Source organism: Mastacembelus armatus, chromosome 4 (assembly GCF_900324485.2).
Source record: "Mastacembelus armatus chromosome 4, fMasArm1.2, whole genome shotgun sequence".
Classification (NCBI taxonomy): domain Eukaryota; kingdom Metazoa; phylum Chordata; class Actinopteri; order Synbranchiformes; family Mastacembelidae; genus Mastacembelus; species Mastacembelus armatus.
In genome coordinates this window covers 27,182,095-27,208,416 of record NC_046636.1, presented here as the reverse complement: position 1 = coordinate 27,208,416, position 26,322 = coordinate 27,182,095, and the positions used below count along the sequence as shown (strand labels likewise).

At 42.4% G+C, this 26,322-nt stretch overlaps 3 protein-coding genes across 5 annotated transcripts; 2 read left to right on the top strand and 1 right to left on the bottom strand.

The window, feature by feature from the left end:
* Nucleotides 1-3,447: 3,447 nt before the first annotated feature.
* dmap1 (DNA methyltransferase 1 associated protein 1) lies at nt 3,448-9,399 on the bottom strand. The gene is made up of 10 exons (XM_026305476.1): nt 8,967-9,399; nt 8,681-8,772; nt 7,943-8,138; nt 7,562-7,720; nt 7,296-7,463; nt 6,951-7,136; nt 6,471-6,542; nt 5,740-5,812; nt 4,773-5,125; nt 3,448-4,166 (listed from the first exon to the last, which is right to left on the bottom strand). Exons 1-10 carry the CDS (start codon nt 9,060-9,062, stop codon nt 4,107-4,109), a joined length of 1,455 nt encoding a protein of 484 aa, XP_026161261.1. The 5' UTR covers nt 9,063-9,399; the 3' UTR covers nt 3,448-4,106.
* A 994-nt stretch (nt 9,400-10,393) lies between these two features.
* On the top strand, nt 10,394-17,850 carry hnrnpm (heterogeneous nuclear ribonucleoprotein M). 3 transcript variants are annotated; one of them, XM_026304994.1, is made up of 16 exons: nt 10,394-10,686; nt 11,477-11,658; nt 13,285-13,337; nt 14,047-14,054; nt 14,247-14,340; nt 14,434-14,694; nt 14,990-15,143; nt 15,243-15,292; nt 15,383-15,440; nt 15,823-15,945; nt 16,020-16,067; nt 16,187-16,255; nt 16,346-16,444; nt 16,576-17,165; nt 17,249-17,300; nt 17,395-17,850. In XM_026304994.1, the coding sequence occupies exons 1-16, from the start codon at nt 10,562-10,564 to the stop codon at nt 17,556-17,558; spliced, it is 2,130 nt and encodes a 709-aa protein (XP_026160779.1). In that variant the 5' UTR covers nt 10,394-10,561; the 3' UTR covers nt 17,559-17,850. The 3 variants fall into 3 exon arrangements, with proteins under 3 accessions (XP_026160779.1, XP_026160781.1, XP_026160782.1); XM_026304996.1 differs by lacking the exon at nt 16,346-16,444; XM_026304997.1 differs by lacking the exons at nt 10,394-10,686; nt 13,285-13,337 and having other exon boundaries at nt 11,525-11,658; nt 17,395-17,558.
* Nucleotides 17,851-18,073: 223 nt separating this feature from the next.
* Nucleotides 18,074-23,603, top strand: timm44 (translocase of inner mitochondrial membrane 44 homolog (yeast)). The gene is made up of 13 exons (XM_026304578.1): nt 18,074-18,132; nt 18,515-18,619; nt 19,016-19,219; nt 19,388-19,468; nt 19,582-19,731; nt 19,861-19,997; nt 20,279-20,364; nt 20,989-21,081; nt 21,197-21,321; nt 21,499-21,549; nt 21,685-21,774; nt 22,007-22,117; nt 22,946-23,603. Exons 1-13 carry the CDS (start codon nt 18,103-18,105, stop codon nt 23,063-23,065), a joined length of 1,383 nt encoding a protein of 460 aa, XP_026160363.1. The 5' UTR covers nt 18,074-18,102; the 3' UTR covers nt 23,066-23,603.
* The last annotated feature ends 2,719 nt before the right edge of the window (nt 23,604-26,322 follow it).

Sequence of the window (26,322 nt, the reverse complement as noted above, 5' to 3'; positions counted from 1 at the left end):
GTGGAGGAGTCAGAGGTTAAAATCCTTTATTATTGCACTCCAGAGTGATGTTACCATCCCTGCCATCCGCTGACCTGCTCAGCACCCCAAGTGAGTTATGGGTAATGTTTAATTCCCTTCTGGTGACAGCTGTGGATCCACATGGTAAATTAGGTTTTTTGCCCTCTTTGTTAGAATTGTGCCTGGGCAGGTAAAGAGAAGGAGAAACACATTTGCTGCACTGCTTTTGCAAGGGAACTCTGTCTGGATATTGTTCAGGGGCCTCGCTATCTCTCACTCAGATTAAAACGCTTTGTTCCCCTGGTCTCCTTTAGAGTCAGTTTGCAATCATTGATCGGACCTAAACAGGCTACGCTCTTTGTCTCCTTTTCTTCACACCTACACCAAGACAAAACAATGAATTATTATACAACTGCATGCAGTTAAGGGACTGTAATACTAAATGGACTTTACTGCATTGACTGAAGGAAGAGATGCACATAATACATTTCTCAAAAAACACATTTTCAACTAGTCTATTGCTCAGCTAGAGGCTGCACTTGTAATGCTGTAATGTTTATACAATATAAAAATCATCTTAATTTAATTTTCATGCTAAAATCTGTTATTTAGATTACACACAAAGTATAACTGAGGCTGATGGGAGTGTCTTTAGTTTCTCCAGGTATTCAAATTCAAACTTCCACCTGCTGATGAAACTGACGGGTCACCAAAGCATGGATTAGGGTTTATTCTCTGGAGACCATAATATCTGTAACCTGTACAGGGAACAGCTACTGAGGAGATTCACTATGGACTAACATGCTGCACCAACCAACCGACAGACAGACTGACTGCAAAACTACAATATTAATTGCCATTTGAACAACTCAGGCATAAACGCTTTTAAACAGTGTAATTGTAAAGCATATTTTTCATCACTGTACTTTTACCAGACGAACATACAGGCAAATTTAGTTTGCTATAATGTGGATGTATGACTTTGCTCTTAATAGTTAAAATTCAAAATGAATTATTCATTAGAAATCACCTTGTTTATAAAATTGGCCGTTGTTTTTGTACACTCATTGCACTGTGTGTGTAGCAGTGTACAATGGATGCTCAGCCCATTCCCTCCTTTCAAGAAAGGACACCTTGAAAGACAAGACCTGACCAGAGATGTTCCTGAGAGCAGCACAGTCTCAGGGAAGAGGGAGTCCAGATTTAGTCCGCTCTACTACACTCTGCTCCACTCTCTTCTGCCTCCCCAGGGCTTCGATGTGGAGAGTGGACAGTGGGGTTAATGCCTAGCTGTAAGCACTGCTTAGCAGCAGTGATTGGGTTTGTGTTGTAGCAGGCCTTCCACCAGCAGCAAAGAATCCAGTGGAAATGACTTCCACCGTCCAGCCCTTGGGGCACTCATGATTTGCCAAGCTGCAGTTTCAACTCCCCTCCTCTTTGTTGCGGCTCACTGTCCCAGAGGGTGCAGGTGAATTTGATGTGGAACAATGATTAAAAGTTTTCTCCCTCAAGGTGACCTCAATATTGGTAGGGGTGAAAGTCAAAGTAAGAGACATGAAGATGAGAGAGGGGCACGGAGGTGAAACTGTTTTGGACGTTTGTTATGGCCCATACAGCGAGCACTCAATTCTGAGCCGAGGAAAGGAAGACCCTGTCCTTACGCTCCTATTGCACCATGCCTGCCCCTCTAGCTCGCAGTAATCAGTGATTGCGTGTGACATGATGGGTATAAAACACTGTGCCACAGAGAGGAGGCATCAACAATCTAATCATTGTCACATCACTGATTACCTCGAGGCGTTATGTATTTGAAAAGGGCTCTATCACATCTGCTATTACCTGCCTTCTGTCCCTCTGTACACATCTTTTCTCTTAACTGTGTGTTCAATCACCAGCACCGGCTTCGCTCGCTGGTGCGGCCGAGTGACCCCTCGACAGTGACGTATGCCAGCGATTAGCCTGGATACAGTTCAATTATGATAAACAGCCACTGCACCTCTTAGGCTGTGATTAAAGCCTCAGCCGGGCCTTGATAAAGAGATCCCATCTCGATGCCATCACAACCACATTAAAAGACACTCCGCCATGCTGTTCTGCCTCATGCTTTTCACATCAGTGTTGCAGAACATACACTGTAGCCCAGACAGAGCTCATGGCAGATGGAGCTGGATAGGGGCTGCGGGGGGGTCTTTATCATATACACATGGCTGGTGATGCATCCCTGCCCACCTATTTTCAATTTATACTAGTATTTATTAATAACCTCCACCTTCTTGAAGCCTATCTTACAAAATACCTGCCGTATAACTTAAGATGGGCTTAGATATTGAGAGACAGAAAGAGAGAGAAGCCCCGGTGTTGATAAATGGATGAGCAGTGATGAAAAGAAGATATCAGGGCAGCATGAAAGGAGAGGGGAAGAGAGCAGAGCATTAATCCAACACCAGGCTGGTAGAGAGGGAGCGAGAATGAGAGACAGAGGAAAAAGGAGAGAGAGGGGAGGAGGAAGCAAAAGAAAGATAGCCCTTCGGCTGTGTTCTGTCAAGGGAGAAATTACACATTTACGAAGGTTTTTTCAAGCAACGACGGCTTCCATAGATCAAACCACTGGATTTATGAGCCAATTTTCAACATGAAATATAGACACCAGGAATCCATTTTACCCATGTTTACTTGCCTTCTCTCTCTCTTTTTATCCTCTCTCTCTCAATCAAACGGCCCACAGTGTGTGGATGGGTTTATTCCTGTAACCTTAGCAGTGCTTATTAGTCGTTTATGAGGACTGTTGTGATGACACAGCTCTCAGGGGCTAAGAGTGTTTTCACCAATGACGATTTAATGAGAAGGCTTCTCAAGTTGGAGACACTTTAACAAACATTTTTCAAGAGAAATATTAATTTAGTAAGGAATTGTGCTATTTTAAGTTAAGAGTGTGTTTAAAGCGTTTTCATCAGTAATATAAGGCAGTGAGGTGATAAGACCTAAGGCCTAAAAAGTCAGAGTGTAATTTGGAGTTTCTTTGCCAATTGCACTACCTGAACTATATGAAAGTATCTATCTGGACATATAAATACACACATTAGGCTCAGATTACAATATTGTTCTGGACAAGCATATTTTAAAATTTGCATAGAAATGAATGTCTGAGTAGGCTAAACGGCAAAATTGACACACAATTAGCAATATTATGGGGAGGGAACTTAATGAAGTTTCTGCGGCTGGGCCAACCTAAGAACGATCACTGCTTAATTATCATATTAATGAAGTCATTAGTCGTCACTTAACTTAACTGACAGGTAAGGTAAGAATGTCATGATCCTACAATTTCCCTAGCAAATGTGTATTCAACACTAATTATCTCCAAGTTAAGATCTCATCTGAGAACGAGCGACAGATGCTTCAAAGAGGCCACCATGGCATAAACACGCACAACATGCAGCATGAAAAAAAAAAAAACAAAAACAGTGAGGTTTATTGAATCATTGACTTAAGCATCTTCAAGGTCACCTGAGGACAAAAACACAAATCAGCCCTGCAGACAACAGATGGAAGAGGCACCTTTGTCGACCTCAGAGAGGGCTGGTGGTAGTACAAGCTAACGCAAAGCAACATTTCCAGTAAACACTATGACAAGATTAGGCTACAAAAAAAACCTCAGATGGGCCAAATGAGCATTGCGGCTGGAGGTCCTCCCACTCCCTGAGTCTCTGCTTTCATTCCAATTCATTTCAATTACCCACTCATTCCCACCTTCTTCCACATGTCCCGATTAGCTCAGCCTGGCAATTTACAGTTGATCTTGCCTCATCTAAGGCAGAGCAATGGTGGAGGCAGGGAGACGAGTGGTAATGGAATGAAATGTCACTCAGATGCTGCCTTTGTCACAAAGATGTGGGCAGGCGAGAAGGGGAAGGGTTGGAGAGGTCTCGTTAGTAGGTGAAAAGTGTTCAGTCAGTGGTGTTTTTGCGTAAATAGACAGCAATATGATGTCCTGCTCCCTCGAGTCTCTCCATAACCATAAAACTTGTGGGAGTCGTCATTGGGACCAGAGTAACTAACGTGTCCCCTTGTCCTCCTCCATGTACTCGCTGGCAGTCTTGTCCTCATCAAGGCTTCTTCACCTTTTTCACTGAAGATGAGCTGGATGCTGATTCTCTCCGTTTCCGCTGCAATATGATGTGCAAGATTTACTTCTCCTTCTGCCTTTATAATGATGAACATTTGACTGGTTTGCTTTTTTCTACCAGGAAATATCTTTAAATCACCAAAACATATAACTGATTTTATATTCCTGTCTCAGCAGCATTAAATGCCTCGAAAATAATCAATCTCAAAAAATTTTGAATGCCTTCGTTAACCGCAGCTGTATTGTTAATGTGTTACTTAATTTTCCAATACACTGCATTAAACAACTTACCAGAAATTATTTAAATGGCTTCATGCATCTTTATGTTGTGCGACCCAACAGTATTGTGTAATTCCATAAACATGACAAAGTGTTTCTGATAGGGTCGATTAGCACTAATTAGATATGTTTACACTTGTTTTTCCTCTTAATTCTTGTCATAACTGGTTTGATGCAGAAATTCAAGCTTACAAAATCCACTGCAGATAGGAAATGTTAGGACTTTTATAAAACCATTTTAAAACCAAGATCATTTGTGAACCGCATGTGTATCACAATTTTAAATTAATCAAATATTAGCAGAAGGTAGACTGAGCTCTTCTCTCAGTTACCGGTGATGGTTTGGGTCTGAGCTGTGCAGACTTACGGAGTTGGGGGTAAGTGGTGCTCCCACAACATCGATGATCTGCTCCTTGGCTTCCACCTTGATGTCATCAGTGCTAGGCCAGGCCTGAGCGTCACTCCCTAGGATGATTGCTGTATTGCTGTTGGTGGCATTGAGTTCCCCACAAAGTGGTGCAGCGACCGGTCCAGCCCCTGTAATTCCACCACTCCCACCTCCACTACCGGCCTTCAGTAGAGCCTCATAGCGGTGCCGCAGCATCTGCTGTTCGTATTCACAGTTGCTGTGGGCCTGCTTCAGCTCATACAGCAGCACCAGGTCGCTACGCAGCTCATTGAACATCTGTACAATCTCTTCTGTGGGCATGGGGTTGAGGTCTGTATCCACAAAAAGAAACAAAGGCAGAGATGATTGAAAATGAGAATAAAGCACTATGATTAAACACAGTAGCTCTAGTTTATAACTGTCAGGTTTTTATGGTAAATAAAAGCCGTTGGTGTAACAGGTGCATGTAATTTCCCCAAACTGTTTAGTTCAGAGGTTTTGATTGAGTGTGTGATTTAAACACTAGATATGTACCTGTCTTTTGCAAAGCCTTACTAGTCAGTCTACCCTAGCATATAGAGTTAATACCCTTGGTACGGTATGGTAAATGCAAATGAGAAACCATATCTTTAAGACTTTCTTATCTCATCAGACTACAACCTGAGGATAGGACCTCTGCATACAACCACTGCACCCACGTGTTGCTGGTCAAAAAAACTGTAAACTTACTGATTTTAAACTACACTATCCTCTGTTTCTACATTTACACATCTCAGAATATCAGTTATCAGGTTGTTAAAAATAAAAATAAGATAAAAATAAATAATTTTCCTTTTCATGCTGTACTTCCTTATATTGATCCTATATTGTTTCTTCATAATAATACTTTTTTATTCTAAGTCCCAAATGTACAATTTCAAAGTGTTAACAGATTATTCACACTCACCCACTCCTTGCTCTATCAAAATCTGCTCAATGGCCTTGATCTTCTTCTGGCCTACTGAACTTGGCAGTTTCATCTGAATCACAACCAAACGCACAGAGATACGCAGAGAGAGAGAGAGAGAGAGAGAGAGAGACACACACACACACACACACACACACACACACACACACACACACACACACACACACACACACACACACACACACACACACACACACAAGCGTGATTTAAGGTGCCAGGGATATTAGAATAAACAGCTCCACCTCGGGGCTTTTTAATTCGTATGAAATGCACTTCAGTGGGCCAGATCAAAATGTCTTTATCCACTGAACTCTGTGTGACGGATTAGCAAGAGGTGCACTCCACTTCTTTAGCTGTGCTAATGCATTTTCCATAGAGAGCGGCAGCTCCTCATCAGTCTTGAAGATGAATAAGAGTCCCCCTTGCAAGATCTTACAGATATTAGCTAGTCACTAACTGAATTAATCATCACAGTGCTAATGAGAGACAACCAGCTAACGTCAGACACTTTGGTTTCTCCAATACATCAACTGCAGGGTCAAGCTTCACTAAAGTTCTTTTCATATTAAGAGTGGTTCAAATAAAAGTGCAAACCAAATTCAAAATTTAAGCTTTTCAATTTTACAGTGATTTTCAGAGCACAGTTCGGAACAATACAATGTGACACAAAAATTAATTTAACTAGCTCATTAGGATTTAGCCTTACTCACCCTCTGACTGCGCAGCGTCACTCCAGCTGATTTGAAGTCAGGGAATTTGATGCCTGCTGTCTCCGGGACAGCCTAAATAAAAACAAACAATTCATAAGAGACAAGATATGACACTTCTCTGAACTTTGGCTTAACTTGACATCATTGTAGAAATTGTTACAGGTCTTTACAGTTATTCACACACACAGACACAAGCACACCCTCAGTTTCTCAATGACAAAGCTCTGCCAAAAATATGATATTAAAGCATGAACACAAAACACTGAGACAATCTTATGATGATTATCATCTAATTGTTTAACTGAACTGCTGCACTAAATAGCCACTATCATGAGGTTGATACATGGGCAATTTCAGTTATAGAAACTATTTAAGTGTGTTTTTTCCTCTCTGTCATTTATTTTGCTGGAAAACAGTTTTCAGGTACAAATGATTAGCTTGTTTTTTTACTTTGTCCTTTTGAGTGAGTGGGTAATATACCGGTTTTTCTGTTTCTCTCTTTTGTGGGAGCTTCTTCTTGGAAACCCTCTTTTCTGCTCGCCTTAACTCTGTGGTCGTGTCAGCAGCTTTAATGAGTTTCTGCAGATCCTGGGCTTTCTTCTCACGCTCTTTCTTCCTAGTCTCAATCTTCCTTAGTTCCTGAATAAGATATTCCTCTTCTGCCACCTACAGGAAAAAAACAAGAAGTACAATCTTATTTATATGACTGGCAAACATCTTGCAAGCTAAGGCAATATCTATACATATAATATGTATTTTCTTTTAAAAAAAAGTTTAACAACTACATTTGAATCTAAACAAAAATCTAATTACAAATTTACTAACTTGTTCAGGAGTGCGATTGAAGAGCTTCTCCAGCTGCTCTTTGCGGCGCCTTTCGTGCCCAGCATCAAAGATGTAGATCTTAGGCTCAGTCCCTGAAGCTGCACGGACTTTCGTCAGTTTACCGCAAATACTATAATATCTTTCTTTCAGATCCTCCACAGAACGTTTCTGAAAAGGATCATTTAAAAAAAAAAAAGCACTTTAACTTTGGAATTTATCCTCATTGAAGCAGACTGAGTATTGTAGGTGGGTGACTGAATGATTACTCTGTATTGCTGGTGGTCGTAACGATCGTGGACAACAATAAAACGCAGATCAAAACGTTTGCACAGGTCAAACAGGTGATCTGTCTCTGCTTTAGTCCAGCCATCATCATGGAGATGCATTTGATACTCCTGCTCTGAGTACACTGGTACCTGCACTGTCTATAAATGCAGACAGAAGAGCAGAGATGGGAAAACTGAAACAAGCAAGTGAGTGTATACATCATGTCAATGACACAGAATGGGTAGCTGTAAAACTCCAACTTTTGTGTTTGTATTTTAATTAAACTCAGACCAAATTCAAAGAGCAACACACACACACACACACACACACACACACACACACACACCATCTTGCAAGAAGGAAAATGTAGTCTTGCTTACCTTGTTAAAGCGGGCAAAAGGGTAGTCCTTACCCTCCTCTGCCACACGTCTCCAGTGGTGAAATATGGCCCCATCCCTGCGAGCTGGATTAGTAAAGGGCATCCACTTCCAAGGACGCACTTTTTTACAGCCAAGCTTTGCTTTGACTGTTCTGTAGCCCTGAGTCGTGTCACTAGGCAGCAGAGGTGGTGCATCTCTGGAGATTCACAGAAAAAAATCAGGTCTTTGTTGAAACAAGAGCAAGGCTAGCCAGTATGTGGAAAACCTGCTTCATTTTATCAGCTCAATTAGGACATCCAGAACATTCCAATAAGTCACACAAAATGATTCAAATACTTTTGCAGTCTGCAAGGTCAGACCGCCCAGATATATGCAGTATAAGTTATTTGCCTTGAAAAATCTTAGGACAGGCATTAAATAAAGAACATGGCAAAAGTGACAACAGACAAGCTCTCCCTTTCACTGACACTTAAACATCAATACTTCCACTGCTTCACCGAACATGCACTTGCTGTTATTTGTCTTAGCTACTGATTCAGACACTAGAAAATATGTGTTTGCCATTTTCCCTTTGTTTTCTTTAAATTTATAATCAATAATTATAATGGTATCTGTAGAAGAATCAAAATGCCTCGCTTTTATCCTGATCTCATTCAATCCATTCATCTTAATTAAAAAATAAGTATAGCAGTGATCATGCACAGGACAACTCGTAATTTTAAAAAAAGATATGCATACTTCTTGTCTGAATAAAGCAGAGCATAGACCTCTCTGTGCATTCCCTCTGGTCTCTTGAAAGTCAGTGTTTCAGTCGTCTTCTTTGCCTTTTTCTGAGGAAAGTGATGGAGAAACCGGTTTATTATTATAACAACAATAATTTCAAGTTCTTGCCGTGGGGATGACGGTGTTTTGTTTTAACTAATATTAGTTAAAATAAAATCGTTACAAGTGAACGTTTGAGCTGTTAAAAAACGTCTGAATATTATGACAAAGTCACTATGAGTACTTCATATTTATCTCTCACCTTATCCGAGTTGATGAGGTCTTTCTTGCTAATGGGACCGTCATTTTCCCCGCCGGTCAACTCCAAAATGTCCCTGACATCTGCACCAGTAGCCATAGCTTAATAAACTGCTAAGGATCGTTCTTCTCAGGCTGTAAAAGCGATATATTGTCCATTCATTCACAGGAGCTCATCCAGGGACGTTACAGCAGCACTAGCCAACGATAACGCGTCTAGCTAAAGGCTAACGCTAACGTTGTCATCGCTAATAAACGTTAAGTGTAGAAGAAGCCACAGAATAACCTAAAAAGAACTTTCTAATGTTTATTTCTGAATACCACCGTTAAAGTTTTGACTATATATGACAGCTATAGCGCCAGTTAAGAAGAAATATTAACAAGCTATTGTTAAAGCTAGGTGACTTGTTAGCAACATAACACTACTACCGGCTCCGGTGATGTGACCTACTCTAGAATTGACCATCGCCCCCGTGAGGGGAGGCGCTGCACTGCAACTACAATTACGGCCGTCCGTTACCGCTTATTATTATTATGCGGAGCAAACATGCACAGAAACCTTAATGTCAATGCTGCTGACCACCACACCAGCAGTTAAAAACACCTGCATTTATTGCACTGAAATGTGTGATTTTGAATTGATGTGATCTGAATTTTATTTTCTGGAATAGTCAGTTTAAAATTATGCGATCTAAAAATGTATTGATATTATTATGATTATCCATCCATCATCTATACCCCCTTATTCCTAACCAGGGTCCCAGGGATCAGCTGGAGCCTATCCCAGCTCTCTTTGGGTGAAAGGCAGGGGTCCACCCTGGACAGGTCCCCAGTCCATCATAGGGCCACATAGAGACAAACAACCTCACACACTCACACTCACTCCTATGGGCAATTTAGAGTCACCAATCAACCTGACATACATGTTTTTGGACTGTGGGAGGAAACCGGAGTACCCGGAGTAAACCCACACAAGCACAGGGAGAACATGCAAACTCCACACAGAAAGGCCCCTGATGGGTTTCAAACCAGATACCTTCTTGCTGTGAGGCAACAGTGCTAACTCATCCACCGTGCTGTCTTTATCATTATTATTATTATTATTCATTTAGTATTCTCAAATTCAGATAAAGAAAATCTCCTCATTTAAAGTTTGGATTCTATTTAAAAAGACAAAGTAGTGTTTGGAAATGACCAGATGACCAGACTAACAAGTGGCTGAAATAAAAACGTTCAGAATCCAAACTTGTACAGTTGTTATTTTTATATCCTTAATGGGATGTGTATTTGTTTTAGTGTTTTGGTTCTGTTTGTTTTGCAACTGCGGCACTCTTATTGTGATAATAAATTTTTGATGACCTTTATTTTGTAAAGTAGACACCGGATGTAGACCATTCTGTCGACGGTTTAAAATTTCCCAGCATGCCTTGGTCTCGGCTTCAGACTGGTCTCGCCGCCATTTTCGTTTCTTGTCGCAGTCATTCAGCTGGTAACTTACTTCTTCTGTTGCGGCCCATTTTGTGCGCTTGACTTCTTGATCACAAGCAGATAGTCTGTGAATATAATTTAATTACATAAGACCCTAAGCAACGCACGAAGATGTCGAGCGAGCAGACCGAAAATACAACCGAGAAAGTAGGCCAGCAGCAGCAGCAGCCGCAGCCGCCGCAACAACAACAACAGCAGCAGCCGCCACAGCAGCAGCAGCCGCAGCCGCTACAAGGGTAACGTCTATTTAACGCGGTCCTTTGTTGGCTTTTACCAGCTAGTTAGGCCTGGTGTCCACGGGAATGTCATACTGATCAGTCTTTAATAAAAATGTTCCGGTAGTTGTTTTAGAGGGGAGTTATATGTATATCTCTACATTATTTTCAGGCTTAGTCGTTTTAGGGTTTAATTGTTGTTACGTAGAAGCAGTTTGGGGCCCGACTATTTGCTGTGAGAATCGCTCCGTCTTAATTACTGTAAACCCGTATTAATGTTAGCAGCCAGTTAGTTACCCATTAATACCAGTTAACATTTCTTTGTGTGTTTTGTTTCTACCCAGTTCTGTTCTACAGTAATTTAATCGTCGGTATATTGTCACGTTGGCTAATACAGGCCCAGAGCGGCCTTTGCCATGCGGCTAAGGCTAACGTTGGATGCTACTGCAGGCTATCGTATTTTAAACCACTTCAACTTAGGTGTTTTAATACTATCGCTAAATCTAACTGTTAGTTAATAAACTATTCAAACAGTTTTCTAAAATGATTGGTTTTAAATGTTTTTACCAATACGCTTAAGTTCACATTAGCCTGCAGCATTGGCCTCCTCTGGCCTCTTCAATTGAGCCAGGCCAAAGGAACCAAATGGTGTTATGCTGTAGTTTTGTTTCACTGGTTAAAACACATATTACCAGACGTGTCTGCAGTAATTTTACTTTGTGAAAAATGTTAACGTTACTGAGGTGATATTTAGTTTAGACTTTAGTTTTTCTCCACATGGTGATTTTTGTTAAATGATCTCTTCGTACAGAGACCTGAATGGGAAAGCCAAGCCGGATTCCAATTCAAGCAGGAAGGAGAGGCCCCAGAAGAGAGGTGGAGGCGGGCGCTACGAACCCTATGGCAATGCAAACAAAAGATACCGTGTTTTTGTCAGCAACATCCCATATGATGTGAAATGGCAAGCCCTGAAAGACCTGATGAAAGAAAAAGGTAAGGTGTCTGGATAAGGGTTTGAGTCCATGAGCTTTGGATATGACAAAGGTCCAGGGTTGTTTTTGTTTGACCACTGCAGCTTTGAAGGGCTTTGGAAAGTTGTGCAAGGACTTAAGTTGTAAAGGCATTAAAGAAAACCAAAGACACCTTTTGCAATCTTCCTGGAAGTGACAATGTTGCTTGAGATTTTGTGGGAGTTCTTTGGAATAAAGGATTCGGATGGGGTCCCTTTTATATGTTTGTCATCTAATGAGTTGCTGCAGACTTGCACAAGTGCTGTGAACTTGGATGCTCAACATTTACTATTTAACGAGATTACGAAAACCTTTTGTGGGTTTTTTTTTTTTTTTTTGTGAGGGTTGTACAAAGCTGGTACACTCATGTGAAAGTCCAGTGGCTTTGGGTTATGAGTGGCATGATGGGATGCATTTCCTCAAGAAATAATGAAAGAAATATACAGGATTCTCCTGTAGTTCAATGATTTTATCAAGAACCAAGGAACAAGTAGCTCTCAGTTGCAACATGTAATTAACAGCAAAAACTGAACTCTCATAATTTACAAAAATTGTGATGCAGCAACTTTGAATTTCAACAATTACTGACTTAAATTTTGTTCTTGAATGTGACTGCAATTGTTTAGGTATGGGATATTGGATAGCTTTAGATGTATCCTAGGTAATGTCCTAAACTGGCATTTAAGGTAAAACAAGTGTTAAGGAGAGAGATTCCTTTTCCATAGAGAGTGCCTACTATTCGTTTCATGACAACTGACTGGAGTAAAACTGCATTTTCTTTTTTAGGTGTCACCTTGACAAGCATATGTTTTCTCAGCAGATCTCCATGTTGTGCCAAACAGCTGTGCGTTGGGAAATTCTCTGGGGTACAGGTCTACAAAATGAAGCAACTTCTTATGCACTGTCCTTATTTCTAGAGGTTTGGTCACTGACATCCATTCGTTGAACAGAGACATGATCTGAAATGAAAGCGTGGCTGTGGTCGACGCTGAATCAATCATCATCTCTCACACTCGCTGATATTGTGCATTACAGGAACAGGTCCCCTTCATGAACATGATTGTAGTTAGAGAAGTTTCTGTCCCTTAGAGTTTGTCATCATTATGGTTAGCTTTCCATCTGTAGGTTTCTTCTTAGACTTAAGATGATGGGCGAGTGTATTGATGCATTAGCCTGAGGTTTAAAATGGCGACATTTGACAAAGTATGCGCGGTTTGCAATGAAATGGGATGAGACATTGAACGGGTTTTGCCAACTTGAAATTATTTGTTTAATTATCTTTATGTAGGTGGTGTTCAAGGCATTATATCCAAATAGGAAGGCTGATGGCCATTTTAATAGTTGTTGTCCTCAGTCTATTGCTTTTGTTGCTTCGGGAGAATTCCAACAAGGACAGGCTAAGAAGCCTTTACTTCTTTAAAAAGACTCAAGCTTGCTTTTTGTAGACCTGTACCATATTGTGCTGCTGCTGAGGTGCTGGGGGAAGGCTCAGGTCTGGCAGTCTGAGCTCACTGTCACTGGGCGCCCTACTTGTGTTTCTGCTCTAAATCCCCATTGTTCTCTCGGCTTCTCTCCCCTTGGTGTGTGTCGTCTGGAATCTGATTTGTAGTGGGTGAGGTAACGTACGTGGAACACTTAATGGACGCAGAAGGCAAATCGAGGGTAAGTGCAAATACATACAAATAAAAATATGAATAATCCTAGACAAACCTGTGTTTGTCAGCATTGGTTTCTTTATATTAATTGTTGGAAATTGTTCAGATTCAGAAACCCGGTGGAGTGTGCGAGATGGTGACATGCCGCAGGCGTGTTTTATTTGGTGTCTGTGGCACTGACTTGAGGCCACTCGGAGGGTTGATGTTCTTACAAAAGGGATGTCATCTATCTTCGTAGTCCATCCTGTGAGATTGCAGTAGCTGACAAATGTCCCTTTTGGCTGCTGGATTTTCTCCTCATGTTTTAAGGGAGTTTAGTGTGCAAGAGGTTGTTAAGAGGCTGTTACATGGTTGTTAAATGTAATTCATTCAGTAGAAAAGCTTTTCAGGAAGTCACCTCCAATATCTTAGTAATGGGGAATCCTGTCTCACTGTGGATTTTCTGCCCTTTGGATGTTGGAAAAATACTGTTCATATTTATCAGACTTGCCTGTGTTAGTGGCTGGGGAAAAATGTGAGGTCTTATTAATGTAATTTTTATTTGGAAGCACAAAGCTGTGGCCGAGGCTGTAGGCTTGTGTAATGTTGAACTTTTATGCATGAAATTCTTTTACTTAATTGTTCTGTACATTGGAACATGTTACAACTATTGCTTTTACTAATTTAAACTGTTCTTCACTCCCTTTGGCATGTTCTGATGTCTTCGATCAACAAAGGGTTGTGCGTAAGTACTCATTTATTGTATCTGTTTTCATTTATCATTGTTGCTTTTATTGGCACTCAGGTTATATGGAAATGTTGTAAACCTGTTGAAATTGTTAAACATGAACTGTAGTGCCTGTTAAAGATTATAGATTATTTTGAGTGTTAAAGTTAAGACTGGTTTCTGGTTTCACGTGGTGTGTTTTTCTGTCAGTGTTGTTGAGTTTAGGACTGAGGAGCTAATGAAGAAAGCAGTAGAGAAGGTCAACAAGCATAACTTCAATGGGCGACCCCTTAAAGTGAAAGAGGTAGGCCACAACACAAAGGGAAAGAAGACAGCAGTTGTGGAACCTTTATTTGAGACCTGCAGGATAATTTTTTTTTTTTATGCTTTTTACTAGGACCCTGATGGAGTAATTGCTCAGAGGGAAATCAATAAGGCTCAAGGCGGAGGACCTCCAGGAGGCCATGGTGGAATGGGAGGAATGGGTGGAATGGATCGCATGAACATGGATCGCATGAACATGGATCGAATGGGCCCTGGACCAATTGGCCACATGGTCAACATTCCTCCAAGCCTGATGAACAACCCCAACATCCCCAATGAGATCATCCATGGTCTCCAGGCTGGCAGGATTGGCAGCACTGTCTTTGTGGCTAATGTAAGAGTTTCCACATTGTTGTTCTATTACCACAAACTGCATTAAAATTAATGATATTTAAACAAAGGTTGTATCTGCATTGGAGAAACTGTAGCAGTAAATGTACTTCCCTTGATAAAAGACTAGACAACAGGTTAAGTGCTTGTTAGGAAGTTACTTTCCTAACAAGTGGCATGTCTGAAAGTGGCATTTCATGTAAAGTGCAAATGTTAAATTCCTTTTGTATAAAATGTTGTGAGAATTTACATATGGATGAACAAGTAACCTTTTTTTAAATTGTTGCTTGTGTCTACAGCTTGACTACAAAGTGGGCTGGAAGAAGCTGAAAGAGGTGTTCAGCATGGCCGGCATGGTGGTGAGGGCTGACATTCTGGAGGACAAAGATGGGAAAAGCAGAGGCATGGGCACGGTAACGTTCGATATGCCCATTGAAGCAGTCCAAGCTGTGTGTATCCTTTAATTGGCTTAACTGTATGTGTAGAATGTTAACTCAGTTCAGTCACATTTGTCTTTCAAGATGTCTCTGGTTTTCTTTAATGCCTTTACAGCTATGTTCAATGGACAGCTGTTATTCAACAGGGTCATGCACGTCAAGCTGGTAGGTTGTCTAACCCTGTGTATTGTGGTTTATGTTATTTAGAGAGCTGGTTACATGAAGTCTTCTAAATTTGTTTTATTTATTTTTAAGGACGAGAAGTCCCTGCCCAAAGATTTTGGACCACCTGACAGAGCTGCTTCTCTTCCCCGTGAGTATACCTTTGTCTTCGCTGGAATACCGAAAATAAATAACAGAGGCAACTGTTTTTGTGAATTAAGTATAAAAACCACAGAATCCTGTGCCAGTCAAAATTCTTTCACTTCTTTCTATTAAGCTGCATTGGAAGTATTTCTGTGTTTTGTGTAGATTAAACATCACTAACAGTGACACTTAAATATTGTCCTGTCTCAGCCTCTGGAGCCACTTTGATAATCAGAACATTTACAGTTGTTGTTTTTCCCCTGAAGGTACCCATGACTGGATTTTTCTCTGTAGCCTTGATACTGAAGAATAGTAATACTGTGAATAAGTTACTTTTGGTCCATTTTACTTTCTGTGAACACATCTTAATAGTGCCGGTTTTCTCTCAGGTGGTCTGAGTGGTGTTGGTTTGGGCCTGGGGCCTGGTGGCCAGCCCATTGATGCTACTCAGCTCAACAGAGGAGGTGGCGGTGGAGGTGGAGGCGGAGGCATGGGCAACATGGGCCCTGGAGGTAACAAAATTTTTGTTTTAAACTCATTAGTCACTAGTAAAACTAGTGGCTCATCATTTTCCTTCTAATTGTAGGAATGGATGGAATGGGCTTTGGCAACATGGGAGGCCGTATGGGAGGAGGTATGTACCAGAACTTGACAAAAAACTGGGGCCCTCAATCTCTTTACCTGACCTATGGCATTACCTGAAATGGTTTGGTTTGTGTCCTGGTGCCAAGCCTTTGTTCCGCTCTGTTCTAGGAATGGACAACTTTGGAGGAATGAACAACATGGAGCGTTTTGGTTCTTCTGGGATGGGCAGAATGAACGGTAAGGAAAAGTTTGGAGACTCCAGAGCAAGCGTGGAAACTTTCACGTTTTGCTGGACGTATCTAATGGTTTCATCTCTTGCATTGTCAGACATTGGTGGGATTGGTGGTGCTTTTGACAGGGAGTTTGGGCGAAATGAAATGGGAATATCTCGCAATAATTTTGGAGACTCCTTTGAAAGAGGAATGGGTTCGTATTTTGTTCGATATTCCTCTAACTGCTGATAAAGCTCTAGATGTGATGCTCACTTGACCTGACAGAGTCTGTGTCCATTTTTTTAAAAAAATCATTTTTCTTTTTCTGTGTAATTACTGTTACAGGCAACACCCTCGGTATGGACCGCATGAGCTCTGGAATGGACCGTCTGGGAGCCAGCATGGACCGCATGTCAGGGATGGATCGGATGGGCATGGACAGGATGGACCGCGTGTCTGACCTGGACAGATTGGGTTCTGGGTTTGACCGGATGGGTTCAGGGATGGATCGGATGGGGCCCAGTATGGATAGGCTAGGACCTGGCCTGGACCGGATGAGCTCCAGCATGGATCGCCTTGGCCCGGCCGGGTTTGACCGCTTAGGCCCATCTAGTTTGGATCGCATGGGTTCGAGTCTGGACTTTGGTTCCCCAATGAGTATGGACCGCATGGGCAACACCGGGCTTGACAGAATGGCCAACAGCTTCGACCGCATGGGCTCAGCCGGAGGGCTCGATCGCTTCCCCTCTGGTGGCCTCGACCGCATGAGCTCTGGCATGGACCGGGTGGGGTCTGGAGGTGTTGGTGGCCAGTTTGATCGCTCTGCTGACATGGATCGTGGATTTGGTGGCAATTCCTTTGGAGGAGCTGGTGCTGGAGGGCCCGGAACTGGGGGTGGCAATGCCAGGAAGGGATGCCAGATCTTTGTCAGAAATGTAAGTGTTTATAAATGGAAGTGAGATATGAGTAATTTATTCAGTGTCACATTTTAATCTTTTTAATTGCTTGTGTGTTTCAGCTGCCATTTGATTTCACCTGGAAAATGCTGAAGGATACGTTCAATGCTTGTGGTAAGATTAGTCCTAGTTTGCAAATATCAAAACAGAAGTCATTGTTTATTTGATGACTTCTAGCAACGGTACTCCTCCTGTCTCCCCTCTGCAGGTATGGTCCAGTATGCTGACATTAAGATGGAGAACGGAAAGTCCAAGGGCTGTGGTGTGGTCCGCTTCGACAGCCCAGAAACCGCCGAGCGCGCCTGCCGCACCATGAACGGCTATCGGCTGAATGGAAGAGAGATTGACGTTAGGATTGATAGGAATGCATAAGTTAGCGTGTGTTTCATGTAACAGCTCATTTAGTCCCGAGTGTCTAAGCGCTCTGTCTGAACCGCCCATCATCATATTCATATTATACTTGGTTTGTTAGATCGTGACAATGGCAGCCTTATTTTAGTTGGTGACTTGTAGCCGTGGAAAGTGTTTTAGTTCTTGCTCCAATGTTTTTTCTTTTAGAGACCAAATTTTAAAATTTTTTTTTCCTGTCATGCTTCACTTGTCATTGCCTTTGTTCTTTAAGGTGTTTTGATAAATAAACTTCAATATTTGACAAGTTCTGCTGCTTTTTGTGTTGACCCGAGTGTGTGTGTGTGTGTGGGGGGGGGGGGGTTGCTATGTGTGGTTTAAGTGTGTGTGTGTGTGTGTGTTAGCTTGAGACACTAATTCAGACCAAAGGTCGACCGTTGTTCCAGTGAAGGTGTGTGCTAACACACACACACGCGTGGAGGACGTGACCCAGCTAAAATCTTCCCCCCACCCCCTTGCGGACCCGGAAGGTCACCACCGGAAGAAGGTCACAGACACTACATTCAAGATGGCTACTCCCTTGTGTCGGTGTTACCAGGTGAGACGTTTAGCGGGTTTGTGTTTATAGCTCCACTTTGGCACCGCTCGGGAATCAGAGGAGAAACCAAACCATAATTTTGAGCTTCAGGTTTTGTAGATCGACTCGCGGGCTTTGCTGCCCACATTGTTAGCATGGTGTTGTTAGCATGTTAGCTCTGAATAAGACTTAAAACTAAAACTTAGTCAAGTGTTTGACTTCTAGTGTTTTTATTCCATCGTGTCTTCTAATAAACGTCGTCTGTGTGTTAGTCACCAGCCTGTAATGCTGCTTCTTCCACTGACTCGTTTCTCTGCTTTTATTCCGACGAAGCTCATGACTTTGTGGTTTTTCAGCGTTCAGCTGGTCTTTAACCTGACCTTTGACACTGTCCTGTCTGCAGATACGTGTAAGAAGAGGCTCAATGGCTCCCTCTTATCTGCTACTACTCAACAGACCCAGCGTCAAGATCTACAGGATACCTGGGTTCCTCTCAACCCCCTCACAGGTACAGACACCTGGCAGGAGCTCTGCTGCCCCCATGCCTCTTCCTGCTGATGCTCTGTATCTCTGCCTGCAGAGGTTTCCATGTCGTAGGTTGGATTATGCTCTCAGCTCCATCTGGGTCACTTGGAAAAAGACACAGCAGATGAGCATCAACGGGAACAATAATGACATGAGAAGAATCCAGTGGCACTTGAACATAGTTTTCATTCCTGACATTTTATGAACATGAGGCTTTAGCTCTTAGAATAGGTTCCTGCCTAAAGTCTATGAAGGGATCTTGAGCAGCAGAGGACATGTGCATAAGTGAAGTTGTGAGCATGCGTTTAAGTCGATCTGATATCCTTCAGATGTGCTTGGACTCACTGAATCATGTGTGTTTCTGTTTCATGTACCCAAGGTGCCTCAGCCAGCTCTTCTTCAGGTAAGGTGTTTGTCTGGGGAGAGAGGCGGAGGTAGAAAAGGTTTCCTGGGGGAGTTTCTGGACACCTTGAAGCAGGAGCTAAACAAGAACAAGGAAATGAAAGAAAATATCAAGAAGTTCCGGGAAGAGGCCAAAAAACTGGAAGAGTCGGATGCATTGAAACAAGCTCGAAGGAAATATGTTAGTACCCCCCCCCCCCCCCCCCCCCACACACACACACACACACACACACACACACACACACACACACACACACAGCTTTTCTGTCTTATGTTTTTAAGAGTCAAGCATTAGGTGAGAAAAGCATGTGTTTTTGTTTAACCAGTGCTTCCTCCGTGTCTTTCCCAGAAAACTATAGAGTCTGAAACAGTGAAGACATCCGAGGTCCTTAGGAAGAAGTTGGGGAACATCTCTGAGACGGTTAAAGAGGTAAATGTGGTTGCAGGGAGATGCTGTGTTTCTTTTGATTATCATATAGTAGATACGCTCTCCTGGTTGATGCATCCACCTTACAAGGTGTGTGTGTGTGTGTGTATATACAGGGGTTAGAAGAGGTCAGTCGAACAGAGATTGGGAAGAAAATCAAGGAGGGAATGGAAGAAGCAGCCAAAACAGCTAAGACGTCAGCAGAGACAGTCTCTAAAAGTGGAGAGATGTTGGGGAAAACTGGTGCTTTCAGAGCAATATCTCAGGTATGCAGTCACTCCGTTTGCTGTGGTGCACATATATTTCCTTGTTTATGGGTGTCCTGAAAGTGATAAACACGAATATTGAAACATATTTCTTGTTTCCTTGACTGCTGCTTGTTTATTTCATTTCAGGGCATGGAGAGCGTCAAGAAAGAGATTGGCGACCTGGGTCACACGGGCCCTTATCGGCCTCCTGCCAGACTGAGGAAGAGGAGTGAGTTTTCCTCCAAGGGGGCAGGGGATGACAGCAAGGTCTTCGAAGCCAATGAGTACGTGAGTGCCCTCTGCTTTACTGAGAGTTCAAGGCCTCTCAAGTCGCAGCCTAGTCAGTCTCTTTACACAACTTCATCATAATTACTGTTACAGTTCGCAGAGATAAGGAGCGTTTCTCATTGTTCTTAGTTTGGTTTCTTGCTTTTCCTGCAATATGGCCATGCTTTCTGTTCTTGGTTAGCATGGTTAAAAGTGGTCAGCCGGAGTGCAGTATTTCAGCAGCGAGTCCCGTTCCAGTCTGCTGGTTGTTTAAAGCTTCATTTTGTGTGTTCTTCAGGGAAGCTATGGGTGTTGTGCTTCACAAAGACTCCAAATGGTACCAGCAGTGGAAGGACTTCAAAGACAACAATGTGGTCTTCAACAGTAAGGAATAACTGTTTATCTGCCTGTCCATCCTCAGGAACTAGAAAGCTTTTAGGACATTGCCAGTCAACAGATTTGAAACCTTTTACTCTACACTTCAGTCAGAGAGAGTTCAGTTCTCCTCATTACCTCTGCCTGTGCACTGTTCTGCCTGTGCACTGTTCTGCCTGTGCACTGTTCTGCCTGTGCACTGTTCTGCACAGTGTATCTGCTGCGCTCCACTCTGGTTCTTAGTAGCATCACAAGGGGCATCTGATCTGTTTAAAAAGCCTCTTAATCCACTGGTTCACTGCAGCTTAGTGGATGCAAATACAAAGGGGTATCAAGCAACCCGACTCTGCTACATACAGACATACATGTGTGTGTTTGTGTGTAGCAGACTGAAGAGATGTTTGTGTTTAAATTTGCTTGTCAGGACACATTGGTCCTCAAACAGTGATTCACCTCACAGACACTGATTCATACAGTCTAAGCTGGATGCCCTGTGGGGGTCTTTTTGACAGGAAGCAAGTTGTCTCTCTGTGAACTTGCTATGGTTTTGAAAGGATTGATGGGTCTGGGAGAATTGTTCTGGTTGCGTGTGGAGGTGAAGTGGGATCTGACTCGTTCATCTGTTGGCCGCAGGGTTCTTTGAGATGAAGATGAAGTACGACGAGAGTGACAACGTCCTCATCAGAGCCTCTCGTGCTGTCACTGACAAGATGACTGACCTCATAGGTGAGAGATGGACATCAGAGTCTACATTAATCAGACTGAGATCCTAAACAAGCCATTTTTATTCAACCTCCTGTATGTTTTTCTTCATGTGCGTTTCCTGTCCGTTCATGCTTAGGTGGCCTGTTTTCTAAGACTGAGATGTCTGAAGTACTAACAGAGATTTTGAAAGTGGACCCATCCTTTGACAAAGATTCTTTCCTCAAGCAGGTTGAACGAGATATAATCCCCAATATACTGGAGGTACGTTGCTGCGAAGCTGATACCAGTTTCTGTGAACGTTACTCTAAATTAATTCCAACTATATAACCGGGTGACTACAGTACTGAATGTGATCAGGTCTTGATTTATCTTTAGAATTGTATCCCAGAAATGTTGATTCCCTCACCCTGAGGCTGCGTATGTTCTGTGTCCATGCAGGCGATGATCAGAGGGGAGCTGGATGTATTGAAGGACTGGTGCTATGAAGCGGTACGACTGTCCAGCCCCATGTGCTTCTTTTAATATTGACGAAAGATGTTTGCACAGTAGCTGCATTGACAGTTAAATTTTGCTTTTGAAGTCAGCAGTTCTTCATAAACTGTTTTCTTCTTCTCTTGGGCATAGACGTACAGCCAGCTGGCACACCCAATTCAGCAAGCCAAGGCCATGGGACTTCAGTTCCACTCAAAGATCCTGGACATTGACAATATTGATGTAAGTAACTCCAGAATACACTACCCAAGGTTTATAATGAAGCTCTGAGTATTGGCACTGCGCAGCACTCCCAGTAGTAGTTGACAGTGCTGGCATTTAGTGGAGCTTTAAGCATTTCAGGTATTATGCTTCAAATTAGTTTTAAGTCTCACAGGAATTGTGGGTAAATTAGCTGGATAGATTATGCTGTTTTTGTCGCTTCAGTGAAATGTATGTGAACCTTCTTCTCCAGTTGGCGATGGGGAAGATGATGGACCAGGGTCCAGTGCTGATTATCACCTTTCAGGCTCAGTTGGTCATGGTGATTCGAAACAGCAAAGGGGAGGTGGTGGAGGGAGACCCTGTAAGTAACACACACGAACATTAACAGGCATAACTTAAAAAAACAGCAGTGGATTGGATTTTCAAAGTTCTCATATATTTTGTAAAGAATTTCGATCTTGTAATGTCATTAACTTTAGTTTCTGAATTATCTTAGGAAATTAATGTAATCCTAATTGACATTTGACATTAGGACGGTTAATATTGAACATGACCAGAGCTGTCACAAAATATGTGTTTTAAATGAGGCGCCGCAGGATGTTAATGAGACAATGGAGATACTTTCTACTGTTATTATATTGAGTCGGGGCCCCAACAAAAGCTTTATGGGCTGTAAATCAGCTGTGTTTTTCCACTCAGGCCACCTCAGGGATACCTGAGATTGGTAAAGAGGTCGAGATATCCACTCAGCTCATGCAGCTGGCGTCTACCCAGCGTTCAGAGTAAAAGACTATCGCCAGAGGATCAGTGGTGGATAAACTGTTCTTCTGAGTTTTGCCTGCTGAATCCTAATGCCTGGCCATTAATAACAGCCTCTGCCTTTATGGACTTCAACCCAGCTCGGTTGTTTCGTCAGACTTTCAAACTATCTTGGCTTTAGATTCCAGATTAGTCACGTGGGTGACGGTTAGGCACCCGGAAATGCTCTGGGTCATCACTAGTTTATTGTTTGGAAATGGTGTCATACAAAAATGTATAAAAGTCACAATGATGTAGTTTAATCAGGCAGACAAACACAAAATAAATGTTCAGATTTGTCTGATCTGAAATTCCATTTAAAGTTCAGTGTTTTACAGTGATACAGAGCTGAACAGTGAATAAGTGCACCCCTCTGCTTCACCTTCCCCAGGAAAAGGTGATCAGGATGTTGTACGTGTGGGCTCTGTGTCGAGACCAGGAGGAGCTAAATCCGTATGCTGCCTGGAGACTACTTGACATCTCTGCCTCTAGCAGTGAACAGATCCTCTAAGACTCTCCGACATGCACAAAACACACTAACCCAGGGAGAGAACGTGCTGCACCCGAACAGGTCCCGGAGCTGGAAGGAAGGTGAAGGCGGAAAGCATGTGGAGATGATGGACAGACGAGTGGGGCATAAGCTCTTTAAAAACAAATGTTATGGAGAAGTGCTACTGGCTTTAGGTGCAGTCACTGCAGTCCCTACAGTTTTGTGAATGCTGGATTCCATTCCTCTAACTTACACTAGGGGGCAGTAAACCATCATTCAACTGCACCACTGTACTTTCTGCAACACCTACCTTGATGGCCATTTGTTGAATCTCTGTGATGCGGGATGATGAATTAGGTTAATTTAGGTTCCCCTGCCTCTGTGCAGTCACTCTCTCACGCTCTCGCTCTTCCTCTCTGGGCCAAAGTGTTGTCTTGGGACTGTTGTGGCCCGTCAGCGCTCTCCTTGATCCATGTTTGTAAGATAATCACCCACTTATTGTTAATCTGTGACAAAGTCTATATTTATTACGAAAAATAAAGATGAACCGTGTTTTTCATACGAGCAGGCATTTCTGAAAATAAATGTGCTTGAACCCTGCAAACAGTAAAACTTACATTCAGATCCTGAGGATATAGTGCGACTCTTGAGGCAGCTGCTGATTATTTCTTTTTGGTTTTTAGATGAAATCCTCAGGTGGGGTTTCAGTGACTGCTATAATGTTATAATTTTAGTTACATTTCCAGAACTAGAACACTCATTTGTTTTGAGTGAAATTTATATGTAAATTAAACCTAAAGGCAGTGAAGTACAAACCAAGTCACTGAGCCTGAACATGATTATTTTGATGGGTGCCCTGGTCTCGGGATCCTCTTGGTCCTGTGGGACCAAAACATCAGTGTTTTGATCATCTGTTACTTGGGATACATTAAGCTCACGTTCAATTTAACATTTCCTCTATACCTTCAGTTTTTAGTCTCATAGCTAAATAGTCAAAGACCCAAACCTCTTTTAGAAACGTCAACAATGGAGGTTGAGTGATTCCATCTTCATAGAATCTCAATAGTCTGTCACATCAGATTTGCCATCACATGCAGAGTGAAGGGTAGAGGTCACCTCTGCACACATTCAGTTTCTAAACTTGTGCTGACTTATTCCTCTGTAGCACATTTAAAGTGAATGTTAACACCAAGTCAATTATTTATGACAAGTACAATTAGACCCCATTACATGTCTTATCTTAAATATACAGATTTATCTGTGGTCATTTTGCTTTTAAACCTTTTGCACCTCTGATTTGTTGCCTGACTTTATATGCTCCCAGAGAATGTAGATTGAAAACAAAGCTGTAAAGCACTTTTTGTTTTGTCGAGCCAACAGGAAATCATTTAACTACAGCTTCCTTTGCATGTGGCTTTTTCTGCTGTGTAAGATGTTTCCACCTTAATCAAAATGTATGACTTATGAATTGATAACTCACTTTTAATACACTTACTTTGACTATTCAATCGAGTTATCCCATATCTACTTCAAAAATAGCCTTTATTGTCCCAGTAGTTATTTATTCATGAAAGACCAATCTGTCAAAACCAAAGCTGACCCCCCTGGAGTGTCTGGTCTTCATGCAATGTGCTGTACTTAGTGTTTCTGGATGTTTTGGGTACAGGGAGCAAATCAAAAGCTGTGATCACACCACAGTGCCAGCAGTTACACAGCTGAGTATAGACGGTGGGATGCAAAGCAGCACGTTGCATGACTTTGGACTGGACATAGGTGGATGGCTTATTAATAGCTCAGCATGTCTGTGTGCTGCACGTCTGCCTGTATGTGTGGACCCTCAGCTCCACTGTTCCAGCTCTGTCCTAGATGATGGATCCTCTCTGTTGCTAAGCTGTGCTGAGGTTGCAGCTCCCCAAAGTGGTGCTCATCGCTCAGGATGTACCCCCGCAACTTACAAGTGCGCCTCTCTCACCACAGGACTTCAGAGGAGCCACCCTGGAGAATTCACAGCTTGGGGCTGTGGGGTCAGCTGGATCCCGTCATACAGAAGGTTTGACTCCTCCACTTGTGTTTTTGCACCACAGCCTTTTATGCTGACTGATTTTCATACTTGCACTAGTCTGATACTGTTCTTTCTTACAGAGTTTTTAAAGTTGCTTACTGGCACGAAATATTTAGTCAACTTCAGTTTTTGTTAAATTTGCAATGTGCTTGCTATTGCAGATTCTGAACACTGGAGATGTGTCACTTAAGCTGCACTGCAAAATAATAAATTAGTTATTTTCTTGTTTTTAAAATATTGCTTTTTTGATGGATACCCTAACAAGAACGTTGATCAGAATATTTCCCTCATACAACAGTGTTACAAATGAAAATGTCATTTGACAAAAGAAGTCTCTGCAGATTGATTTTGATTGCATAATGCCATGAACTATAACCAGTGGACGTCAGAGGCAGGAAATCAATCTGTAAAATGATGGATTGGAAACTGGGAGCTCCTGTTTGTTTCTTTAAATAACCACCCTACAATAAAAACCATGTCCTGACAAGCTTGAAAACTAATCCCAGAGAATTCGTCAGTCGTCCAGGTGAAGTTATCTACAGGTTGAGTCATGACAACTGGACTAATAGTTTTTAGGTCCAAACATTTCACTACTCAACCAAGTGGCTTCATCTGTCAGAGAGAGAAAGCTGCTAGGGAACCTCAAATTTATCCTCCAGGTTGGTTTCACTCCACCCCCATAGGTGAGATATGTAAAGCAGACCCACAGTCCTGAGTTGGTTTCACTTCACACCTGGTCTGAATAGTCTCGTTAGGTGAACAATAGAAGTGAGCTCAGGTGAGGGTCGTTAGGAGCTAATGGTGGAGTCATGTGACCCCTCTGATCCACCAACTGGCTGCAGAGTGTGTCCTCCCTGGGAAACATCTGATGTGTTCCTTAATTTCCTGGGAACAGATGAAAGAGCAGCCTGGTGGATTGAAGACAGGTTATGTCTGAGCCCTCCACCCCTGTTGAGGGAGGGTCTTTCCACCTGAACATGTGTAGCTTCTCTGACCCCTCTCTCAAACCACCTATCTTCTCTGTCCAAAATATGAACATCACTGTCCTGTCTCCTTTAAATGGAGGTGCTCAGCTGGTCCTGAGGAGCTGGTCCTGAGGAGCTGGTCCTGAGGAGCTGGTCCTGAGGAGCTGGTCCTGAGGAGCTGGTCCTGAGGAGCTGCTCCTCCTGTTGAGTGGTGGTTTGGTTTCTCCAATGCAGAGTTCTGAGCTTTCTTC